Source organism: Grus americana, chromosome 2 (genome assembly GCF_028858705.1).
Source record: "Grus americana isolate bGruAme1 chromosome 2, bGruAme1.mat, whole genome shotgun sequence".
Lineage (NCBI taxonomy): Eukaryota > Metazoa > Chordata > Aves > Gruiformes > Gruidae > Grus > Grus americana.
This window is the reverse complement of record NC_072853.1, coordinates 73,354,708-73,367,034: the sequence shown is the minus strand read 5'-3', so window position 1 is coordinate 73,367,034 and position 12,327 is coordinate 73,354,708. Positions and strand designations below refer to the sequence as shown.

At 38.6% G+C, this 12,327-nt stretch overlaps 1 protein-coding gene across 14 annotated transcripts in view; it reads left to right on the top strand.

Annotated features, from left to right (window-relative positions):
- Positions 1–12,327, top strand: part of FHOD3 (formin homology 2 domain containing 3) — a 418,162-nt gene that overhangs the window by 360,683 nt on the left and 45,152 nt on the right. For all 14 annotated transcript variants that reach the window (XR_008575819.1, XR_008575820.1, XR_008575818.1 and 11 more), the window contains 3 exons: positions 5,942–6,124; positions 11,211–11,330; positions 11,802–11,963. Coding sequence is in view for 11 of the 14 variants with exons in the window: in XM_054816185.1 (XP_054672160.1) it covers positions 5,942–6,124; positions 11,211–11,330; positions 11,802–11,963 (465 nt within the window). In the remaining 3 variants the exon portion in view is untranslated. The remainder of the gene's footprint in view (positions 1–5,941; positions 6,125–11,210; positions 11,331–11,801; positions 11,964–12,327) is intronic.

The window sequence follows — 12,327 nt, the reverse complement described above, 5'->3', positions numbered from 1 at the left end:
AGGTGCAAAGATAAATACAGAAATGCATCATTGTGAGTCCCACTGTTTTCAGCAGAGCCCTGCCTCAGTTTTCCATACTCGTCCTTTGATCTACAGTGTAGACAAGCTTTGTTTCCTGTTTCCCTTTCTGTGTCCGTTTGTTCATTGGCTTTAGCCCTAGCTTAGAGGGAACAGGAGTTGGCTTTTCAGTCTAGATTTATAGAAAGTTTTCTGGTTCCTATCTACAGTTCCTAAATATTAGAACATAATTGGTAGTGATGATGAATGAATTGGTAATAGTGTAAGCATCAGCTTCATTTATATAAAAATGCAGATAATAAAGCAAATTATCGGCTATTTAATATATTTTATAGTTAATTTATGGGTTGAATGACATAGGAGTGGTATGGAAGAAAAATTACGCAATTGGTCTGATTAAAAACCTTCATCACAGTGGGTACTAAAAGCCTTTCTGCATAGGTAATAGTCTAGAAGAGATGTCACGGCTAGTAAGCAGAAGAGACAGATGTAAGGAGAGCAGGAGAAGAGATGTGTGTGGCAAGGACATAACATTCACTGCTAAAATTTCAGAGAAGCTATAATTTAAGATCATCAGCTTTTAGGGGATCCAGCACAGAGCAGGCCACCAACAGGTTATAAAGTCACCTGAGCCATCCTTTGACTTGGCTGTGAGCTCTATGCTATGTCCCTCACTGAGGAGCATCGTCACTTGTCATGTTAGCGTGTGTCTGGCTTTAGTTCTGCACCTTGGTAGATAAATTCAGATTAAATGGTATCTTAAAACTGACCTTAGCAATTCGTTTAAGGGCAGTGGACTAAAGTAGTGCTGACAGTAGGGCTAGCAACAAGGCAGTGATGCAGTGGGATGCAGGCTACAAGTTTGTGATAGCCCAATTCATCAAATAAAACCTCTGCTACTGTCCTGCGTTCTGCTGAATTCTGCTTTGCTTGTGCCATTTAACTCTTGTTAGTAATCCTTTGCTTTTTAACTTCAAATATGTAACTAAGATATGGGAAAAAATTCTCCAGGTATTTTAAAGCCCTCTATACCTAAGTATGTTGAGTATTTTAGGCCATGTGTTTGAAGTGGTTAGGTACCCCTGAGCTGTGAAAAAGGGTAGAAAATGGGGCATGGTGCTAGAACAGCAGATGTAGTCCATTTAGTATGCAGAGCAGGCACTGTTAGAAACATATTTTCAAAGGAAGGCACAATGTGTGTCTGCAAGCATAAGTCAATCCAACTAAAGAAATTTTTGCCACCTTACGTTTGCCAAAGTGGTTGTGTTTTCCTTTCTTTGAAAGCTTGGCATTCATTGTGTTCAAACAACTTGGAGCTTGCTGCAGGATAAAGAACTGCCTGCTTAGCATGGATGAGGGCTTTCTGTGAGCTAAGCAAAAGAGGCGAGTTTAAAATCCTGGCGCCTGATGTTAATGAAGTGTATCACAGGCAACTGCTAGAATAGAGTCCACCAAACCAGTCCTGGGTGCTTGTCTTTAGTAAAGGAAATGAGTGGGTCCTTCTGTAAAGTGCTACTCAGTAAGGGAACGTGGATCAAAATAAAATTATACCAAAGAGTATGATTAATTTAGCAGATTAAAACGGGGGTGATGCTGTGAGGAGATTAAGGTGGGTTACTTTGTGCTTTACAATATAGCTTTCTGTTGCTACACAATATTGTATTGTATTGGTAGGTATAATTTTTAGTAAAACCATTTGAAATTATAAACTCTCCAGGCATGCTAGGCCCTCCATCCTCACGTTTGTTAAGTACTTTGAAGTCCATGTGTCTGGAGTGGCTAGGTAGCCCAGAAGTGTAAAAAGGGGTAAGAAATGAGAGCGTGGTATTAAAAAGGCAAATGGTGACATGTATAAACAAAAAACAAAATTAGATTTTCAGAAACAATCAAGGTATTTAATTTTTTGTTTTCATAGTTGCCATGGTACGTTGGCATTTGCAGTCTGCCATTTGTTTAGCTAATGCTTTGTAAAAGTGTGATGGGATGTTTCGCATTATGCTAGCTCGCGTGACCTGAAAGAACACTTCTTTTCACAAGTCTAGACAGAAGAGAGAACGGACTCAATGGTGCACTCACGGTCAGCGTAATGCTGCCCTAACAAGTTTCAGACTTTATTTTTAAAAAAAAAAAAAGCTACACTTTCACTCCTTGCAGCAAACCAAAACATCTTCTATGGTTTCTGTGACCAGCAATTGCATGTTCACGTATTTCAGCAGAGAGCTGAGGAGCTGGAGCTGTCTGACCGAGGCAGCAGCTGTCAGTTCCTACTTTACAGGGATGGCTATCAGGCATTTTAGATGTAGTCCCTTCACAGAATTGGATAATTTTTGGCAGAATTCATATAAAATTAGTGTGGGCAGCCACACTCACTATGGAATCCTGACCTTCATATGCTTTCATATTTTGTTAGAGTTTCTGCAGGTAATGCACACCAGTGACATGTCTTGTTAAGAGCTGCCTGGAAAGCAGGCGCTGAATTGTCTGCTGAGGCCTGTTAGATATCTGATGAAATACCCACTAATTTGGTTATGCAGCTTATGAACTTGTGGGCCTCGAGCCACAGAAAGTTTTGGACCCAACAACAACCAGATATTTAGTTTACTAATTTTTTTGAGGCTCCTGTTTGCCTGGTAGAATCAGCTGAAACAAAATATAAAAGCCGAGGCACCCCTGCAACCTCATCATCACTGGGAAGCCCCATTATCTCTTGAAAGTTTCCGCAGAGGCTATTCGCAGTCTTTCGTTAGGTGCTTCCTTGCATGTGACACTGAGGCCTGTAACCCCAGGCACATGGGGCTTATAAATTTTGCCCTGAGCCTTCTAAGGCTTTCCTCTTAGAAATATTTGGAGATTATACATCAGGATGGCTGAGTCCAGGTAATAAGCAGTTTGATCCCTTTGCTGAAAGTTCAAGCAAGTGGCTGGGTCCCACAGTCTGGGAACAGAACTATTAGGATTGATTATCTCATGCAAACGGGATCTCCAAAAATCACTTCTTTTTCTCCATGAAAAGATTTGTGCAGTTTTTCCTCAGAATGTTAGTCTCTGGCCCAAATGGTTGTGTGAGAATGCATGGAGGTGAAATATGTGTATCACACGTATTACATATTAGAGGATATGAGCATAGGGCTTGTTGATCACCAGTTCTTCTTTAAGCTATCTGAAGAGTGCCGTACTCAGAGAGCATTATGAACTAACAATTAGATTCAACAGTACTTGTGAATTAATGGTCATACTAAGTGCCAGTAACCTTCTGCCCTGCTGTGTTTTTATGCTACTTTTACTGTTGGTAATGTTTAAAAAATAATAATAAAAATAATAATAAGCTGGCAGATGGTGTACTCATCAGTTTCCAGCACTGAACAAATGGCTCAAATTAGTCATAGAGTGCAAATCAAGAACAGGAACATTTTACCACTTGCTCAGGGCACACCAAGGATGATGACCAGCAGGATAAGAATTATGTGCCCAAGCAAATTAGAAGTGCCAGTGAGTAAGTCATTGCTACGGGGGCAGTTGCACCCTGGATGGTGTGAGACCTGCCAGCAGCTCTGGTCCCATCGAGGCAGGGCTTTCAGCAGCAGGGGTAATCCTCAGCAGCTGGCACCGCAAGTACAGGCTCTTTCACTTGGCATTCTCTGTTTCACATACTACAGTACGCAGCACAGCAGCCTTGCAGTACTTGGACTCAAATGCTTTTTGTCAGCTCCATCTGGCTTGTGGTGTTTACATAAAACTCAAGGAGGAAGAGAGTCCCTTTGGAAATAAAGCTTACTGTTTCATTGCTCTCTTTAAAATGCCCGAAAGCAGTGCAAAATCTCTTGAGCGAAGGCCCTGCACCACCACAGAATACTTGTGGGATTCCTGGGTAGCTGCCAAAAGTCCTAGTTATTTGTAGGAGGTAATTGAGAATACTGCTGAAGCGTTAGCCTTCAAAAATGCATCAGAAGCATTTTTACATCCATCACATGGCTACTGCTAAACTCTCCATGTATGGATGTTCATATGATCCTATTTGCAAGCTGCCCTGGCTCAGCTAAGTGAGTGTTGGCTTCTTGTTGTTGAAGAGAGGAGTAGACACTAGGAGGTCTGACTTCTTCAAAGGACACTCTGTGAAACACCCCTTCTTACAAGTTTCAGACTCAGTCTCTCTTTTTTTATGAATATTTTTAGATGAGTATTGGTTAAGCACTGAGAAATGCCCTGAAGCAGCTACTTATAAATCTAGTTTGATGTTAGGCGTGACCTAAGTTACAGATTTCCGCTTGTGTGGATGGATGGATGGATGGGATGGATAGCAAATCTCAAAATCAATATACAAATGCTATCGATTGGAAGAGGTGTGCATCAGAAATTTTCCAAACAGTCATTGACAAGGGAAGGAAAATCACCAGAGTGTATTGAGGGATTTTCCTCCTCTTCTTTTTTCCTTAGAATATTAATTTCTTAAGGTAGAAGCTTACAGTGTCCAAGCAAGCAGGCTTTTTTTTTTGCCTTTTTTTTAGCTGAAAGGCAGAGCCAACATTACAGAAAGAAATGCTTCTTTATTTATGTTTGTGGAAGTCAGCATAAGAAGCTAGACAGCAATACAAATGTTGTGGCTGAAATTAAATAAGTCCCAGTTCAACAAATTGAACATTATTTGCTTGCTTAACTCTTGTTCTTCACCTGATAGACCAGGAAAAGTCTCTTGCTTTCCACGCTTAGCAACAGCTCTGTATGAGGAGCCAGATGAATTATTGGTACTGGAAAGGGGCAGTTGTGCTACTTTGATGAATTGGCTATGTCCCACGCTGGAACAAGGCTGTAGTTTGGATTGGCAGGTCTGATAGCTCTTTGGCTGTATTTTTATTATTCTCCCCTCCAAAACAGCCTCTATCATTATAGAAGGCTACAGCAAAAACATTGTCATTCCTCAGATGAATAAACATAAGTTGTGTTGAAAATCTACTGCTTCGTTTTAATGAGGCATTGATCAGCAGGGTAAAGATCTCAACTTATCTGATGCCTTTATGTTGTTTTGCTGTTGATTTTAAAATGCATTTATTATGTCAAAAACTAATTAAGAAGCAATACTTTAGGGAGCAATACTTTGAGAAGGAAAGCTGCCACATGTAAACAAGCATGGAAAATCCAAGAAATAAAGGGAAAATTTAAATGTTCTGAGTCATGCTGACAGCAGTAACTGAAAATATAGAGAACCTTTTTCATCAATATTTTAGACTTTTCAGATCAAAAGAGAAAAGGCCATATGTTATGCAATGCATAATTCAGCTTTAAATTCAATGCATATTCCTTGGGAAGTTGTCCTCAGTTCGGGTGAAATTTTTGGGAGTGACCTAATAAGCTGCAATAGTTGTATTTTCATAAAAAAAAAAAACCCAGACTGAACAAAAAATAATAAATATTGAGAACAGGAAGGGACAGGAGTCCTCAAGTTATTTATGTATACCTACAAGTGCGCTGGAAGATTCATAGATATTGAGGCTAAAAGGGACCTTAATATCTAGTCTGACTGTAAATCACAGGCCACAAAATTGCACTCCTACCCTCACTTCCATATGTGATTTGCAGAAAGGTGGTCAGTTTTGACTTAAACATATAAAAGCTGAGGAGAGCAGTCCTAACCAGTCTCCCTGTGTCTCCTTAAGTTTCATCCCGTGATTAACCATGTCTACCGAGTACAAATTTTTTTAAAACAAGCATTTTAATACAGATGTGTTTTTTCAACAAACTGTAGATATTTGAGATAGCAGGCCTTGTTTTGCAAGTGGGTTAGTTCCTGGTTACTATACTGCTGTCCTAATTTGCCAGCCAGGGACTTGAAGACTTCTACTGTTGCTGCTGTGAAGTCACCCGACGTCCAGCCCCTGCACACCCCTCAGCCCTGCTGCTGACACCTGCCTTTTGTCTCCCTTTGCAGAAAATCCTGACCATGATCCCGACTGAAGAGGAGAAGCAAAAGATCCAGGAGGCGCAGCTGGCGAACCCTGATGTCCCCCTGGGCAGCGCTGAGCAGTTCCTTCTCACCCTCTCCTCCATCAGCGAACTCTCCGCCAGGCTCCAGCTCTGGGCTTTCAAGATGGACTACGAGATAGTGGAAAAGGTGAGGGGAAAGCAGGGAGGCAGCAGTGGAGACTCTTCCCAGGCTTTGCTTAATCTTTCCCTGACCTTATTATTATATGAGCATATATTTTGAAAAAACAGTAAAAGGGTTGCTTTTGTTTTGGTGGCCAACCAAGAAACAGCTAGAATGATCCTTCATAATCTGTTCCTTCTGTAAAAGAAAACTAGAGATTATGTCTTCTTTCCTTTAATTAGTAATGATACTGAAGCAAAGAAGAGGGCTAAATCCTTACCACATCTTCTCCAGATGTCGTTATTCAGGAAATTCTTACTTCAGAGCAGTAAGAGTTTTTCTTTGGATAATGAATTAGGACTACAGTACTCAGCTTTACATCATAAAATGAGAGTATTGATCTTGCATCCATTTGAAGTAAGAAAAGCACCATCCATTAAAATTTTTCTGTTTATAACTCTCAAAGTTATAAACAAAACATAAGACATCCTTCAGGGGTGTCACCTTCTTCATGGATGGCATTTATTCAGAGAGAACACTGTAATAGGGTTGTCTGTCATGAATGATGAATCACAGGCAAAAATTTCAAAATGACAGCGTGTCATTTCGGTGCATAGGTGAAACAGAATGAAGCTGTGTGGGCGATTTCAGCTACTTGCTGACTTTCACAAGCTCTTTCAGGAATCTCAGCACAGGAACCTTCTTCTGGCTGCGCTTCTGGTGCAGACCCCATGCATTTTTCTTCAGGCAGCTCTCTCCTGTATATGTTAATTTTGTATGTGTATCTGTGCACATATGTGTATATTAAAAAATCAGTATAACTTTTTGTGATATGGATTCTGAGAAGTGGGACATGCTTCTGAAAATGCCTTATGTTTACCTAGTGGTGGCTATTTAACAAGTTATACAACAGTGGATTGATTTGCAGATGATACTGTCAAGATTATTCAACCTCTGCTTAATTTTCTTAGATTTTAGGAAATGCAATCACACTAATATTCAGGATTTTTTCATTGTGACATTTTAGTCTTAGACATTTACATTTCTGACTTGTATAACATAAAATACTTGTATCTGGCCTGAATACTTTTTTGCCTTTTTTTTTTTTACTCTGGTACAGCTATTTATTCTGCTTTGTAGTTACCACAAGGCTAAATTGTTCCTTTCGTGTAAGCTGAGTTAGCTGTTAATGTATGTGTATACCTAGAATTTCTAGCTTCCTCTCAATCAAGAAGTAACATTTGAAGCACTGCTAAAAGCTAAAGAAAATCTGATAGATTTCCTGTTGCTTGTCCTATAAAGTTTATGCTACAAAGTTAATGAATTGCCAGCTAAAATCCATGTAGAATGGATGCTAGTATAAAATGTCTCAAATACCTAAATCACTCAAAGAAGTGATAGCTGGAGTGAAGAAAGGAACAGTATTTTTATCCCTATTGAAAGGTAGATAGGCCTAAATACAGTACTTACCATAAAATGGTAGAGGAAATAACATATAGGTCTCTGATAAAATAAGAAGAGTATGTGGTAAGACGACTAGCAGACAAGCACGGATATGGCAGACAGCTTGGGTCTTAGGTGGGTGAAGAGGAAGATGTGGGATCAGTCAGAGGTACAAGAGAGAGCAACAGTTGGTTGTCTCCAGGAACAAAATGTTAAAGTCAGAGTTTAAGTTCCAGGTAACTAATAAACATAAGCATTATTTAGACTGATAAGATACCATGAGCATATTCAATTAAAAAAATGAAGTAGTTTGCATTAATGGTTATGATAATGAGTCCCACGACTTGCTAACATTCTTCTGTTCTTGAAACTATGTTTTTGCAGAAGATACGTCTGCAAATGGGCAAGCCCTTCATGAAACTTAGGTGCCAAATCACTTCCACAATTTTTGTCATTTTTTTTGTCCAGCATTTACTTGATTTTTTAAAATCTATTTTAAAATTAGGAAAATTCATATAACAGTTCAGAATGCACTCATATTATCGAGTCATACATATATGTTATGTAAGAAATGAATGAACCTTACTGTTATTTCTATGAGGCTGGAAGTTTTAGATGGTCCATGATATCAACAATGTGAAATACCCGAGCTGTCGATGTAAGGCTGGGGTTCTCAATCATGAGACTCTTGCTGAACAGGTGAGAATTTTGCCTAAGTAGGCCTTAGCTCCATCTCTGACAACCCAAAATGAAAAAGAGCATGAAATTGTTCAAGAAAAGGGTTAAGTGAGATATTGTTTATGTTTGTAGAAAAGTTTTCCAGGTGTAATGAAGGAAGTCATCTTTCTTGGGTTGAATTTAATTAACTAAAGCAAGTCAGAGTACATTTGTAGGGAGCAGCCTTGGACTGTGAGGGGCTGAACTGGATGAATGAATACTCATTCTTTGCTCTTTACAGAAAATAAAAAAGGAAACCCCTTTTCCAAATGATCTGTTTGATAATGTGTATAATGTTTTGAAATGTTAACATGTATCTAAGGTACTGTATGCCTACTGAAGGTCATCAGTGGAACAATAATTTTTCTCACCTTTCTTTTGGTATCATATTTTAAAGGTATAGACAAAAGAGGTTGAATTTCAACTTTAAATCTTCATTTTCAGACTTTTGATTGCTCTGAAAAAATACACTGTGTTACTGCTAGTTCTTTGTACTGAATTATTTATGATGCAGATGCTGTCAAATTTCATTAGCATCTCAAAAGGAGTTTAAAGTCCTTAGAAAGAGGAATAGAATCTTCGGTTGTCCTAGATCAGACAATTTTTTTTCTTAAGGTCACTGTGGGCAAATATATCCTTGTTGCTGACAACTTTAAAGGATCAGAAATTAATATAAGCAGGTGTAGAAATGAGAAAAGTAGAACTGGTAAAGAAAACAGCTTGCTTCAGTTTCTTTTCTGAGCAGAAGGGTTAATCCTGACTCCAGTCTCCCTGGAGACAGTGTGCTAGAGAAATAAGTGTTGAAAAAGATTGTACTTCCGAGTGAAGTTGAAACTGTCTGAAAAATTTAAAAAGTGCATCAGAGCTTTTTAAATTTTAGAGTATGATCCTGATAGTTTCTGTTGTTTTAAAAGGGTATGATACTTTATGCAGGCCAGTCTTGATTAAATGCAAATACGGCAAATTACATTTTGGTCATCTCAAAGTTCCCATCCCAACCAAGTTTTTACCCCTCCCAGAAAAGCATACACGTGAGCTTGTATATGTGCTGTAAGCTAAGCTTGTAACCAGTATAGCAGGTTGGTAACAATGCATGTACCAGATCAGCTGCACAGAACACGTGTGCTATGTCCTCCCTGTCCTGGGACCATTGGATTAATTGCACACATCTAGTTGAGTTCATTTGTTCGTGTGCATCAAACATTTATCAGGCATTATCAGATATCTCACAGCCAGAAATTCTGGACCAATCTTCAAATTTCATTCAAGCATAATTTTAGGTGAAAAATAAAAACCTGGTAAATAAGGATACATGTTATCTAAGGATATGAAGTAGCTCTGCATTATGTATCTGCCCTCTTTAGGTAGAAGGTGAGTTTTATAGGGAGCAAGAATGGGTATTTCATCCGATTATACAGTATCTAGCACACTGGTTTTTATTGTTTCTTAATGCTACAATAAAATAAAAAATAAAGAGTAATTATAAATGTGTGCTATATACGAGAAAGTCTAAGCTTGGGTAACTTGCATGCAAATAGCTAAATGAAGGGCTATGGTATGGCCTGCTTTGGAAGACTTTTATGCTAACCTTTTTATTCACCTTCAGAATGTTTTAAATTAACCTTTTAGGAATGATTTTTTAACAGGTTGTAAATTGATAGAAGTAAAATAATTCAAAAGCCCATATTTACAGCAGATGCAGAACAGTTTGATCCATCCCAATAATGCAACAGAACAAATTAAATCAACCCTGACTTTAAAGCAACTCAAACAATTCTGTGCAGCAATTTGTTGATTTTAGTTTAACTTGATAAAGTCTTGGATTATTTAGCACCTCTCCTCTGATATATAAATTACTTTGCTCACTATGCCATCTCTTAATTTGTCTTGAATTTGCCATATTCTTTTCTTTTCAAGAGAATTGTTCTGTAGTGACTAGAAATGTTTCCTTCATATTTGTCCTCTTATTTATGGTGAAATGTCACTAGAATTGTTGAATGACCCATTGTGTTTCTCCAAGAAAGTGAAGTTCTCAGCTATTTTGCCTCTTAGTCTAAAATAACAGCTTAATTTTGGCTTCTTGGCTCAAAAAGAGTGTAATAATTTGGGAAAAGAGTGCTGCTCACAGATGCTTAGAATGACGTCTAGAGATAGAAACAATGTGAACTATTACTGTGCCTACAAAATAAATAACCCCGGGCCTCACACAAAGACATAGAAATAAGCTCCATCAACTCAATTACCCTCGCTCTCTTCCTTTGAACTCTGGTGTAGTTCACTTCCCGAGGTAATGGAACAGAATTTATGTTTCCAAGCCTTATCAGTTTATATACCTATACTCAGATAACATGTGTGGATGGAAGATGCATTAAGTTAAAAGACTAAAATGAGAACACTTGTAAAGCTTGATGTTTGCAAGGGGGGGGTGGGGGGGTGGTGAGGGGGGGTGAGTTTTAAAGTCACACAAGCACAAAACCATATCTAAAACTCAGAGGTAGCCATCATTTGAAGAAAGCTTTAGGATCAGGCTACAAATGTCAAGTCAGCCAGGGTTCTAACTTTTGTGTATTTGTTTTTTAAAGATTAGAAAAAATAATTATGAGAAGCTTTTTTTATCACTTGGGGCAGGGGGATGTTTGTGCATCTAACTCAAATGCAGCAGCCCCTTCTCTGACTCTCTCTCTCCTGTTTGGAATCACAGAAATTCCCCAGGACAAGTAAGGCAATTGCATACATAAAGAAGCAACATTAGGAAAGTATTTTATGTATTTTTTTGGCTGTCCTTGCATGTGATTTATTAGCTGGAACATGGAAGAAAGCCAGCACACATGGCTGGTTTGCACTCTGCAAGACGCCGGTTCAGGAACTTTTTACAGTAATTAATCTAAACCATAGAATTAAAAACTTAAAGCCAACTGCAGCCTTCACTTTCGTGTTTCTATTCTCATGGCAGGAAGTTGCAGAACCACTTCTAGACCTGAAGGAAGGAATGGACCAACTGGAGCACAATAAAACTTTGGGATTTATCCTTTCTACTCTACTAGCCATTGGGAACTTTCTGAACGGAACCAACGTAAGCCTGATGTCCCAGCATTTCCCCTGCAGCTTTTTCCTTCAAAAAACAAAAGTCAAAACCATTCTGACATTGCAACCCAATATTTATTTTGTACCAGAAAAATAATTTAGAAAACAGAACCTACTTTTTATTGTGTATCAGGGTGCTCTTTCCTCTTTCAGCAAAACCTGAAGGAAATGTGGAGCTAGGCAGTCTTCTGGTGTAACCCCCTTGAGTTTAGTGTTGGTGCTCCCCATTCAAATTGTGAGAACTGTGTCATGAGGCATTTCACTGCAGACGGAGTGATTTTAGGCCTACCTTCAGCAAGTAAAAAATAAATAAAAGCAATAAGTTTCTTCTCCTTTAGGATTATTCTTCTTCTTCTTTCCCCTCTACCCCTACTTGGTAATGATTTTTGTCTACTAATCTGCATGGGAAGGAGTAAACATTTTTATTTTTAATTTCTTCCTTTTTTTCTGCCCCTGACAGGCCAAAGCTTTTGAGTTGAGCTACCTCGAGAAGGTTCCAGAAGTCAAGGACACGGTGCACAAGCAGTCCCTCCTGCACCACGTCTGCACTATGGTGGTAGAAAAGTTCCCAGACAGCACTGATCTTTACTCAGAGATCGGGGCCATCACTAGGTCAGCCAAGGTATGTCTAGTGAGTAAATATATATGTGTTTTTAAAAACCCTCCTTAAAGTGAAATATTTAAGATTTGATTTTGTTTTTTGATTTTCTTCCTCCCTGGTCACAGTACTTTTTATGAATGTGGATTCATTGCGCCATTCCCACTTAACTTCAAAGATGCCAGTACACTAATAAGCAGCCACATTATGACAGACATTTTAATTTTATATACATTATTAATGTATATAACTATTAGGAACTATTTTCAGGTTAAAACTTTATTTGAACAGTATCTTCAAATACATTTGTTCTGTGGTTTAGGGGAATCTCTTTTCTGAAGGCAGATGCCTGATTGTATTTTAAGGGCAATGGAAGGAATGAACTGTT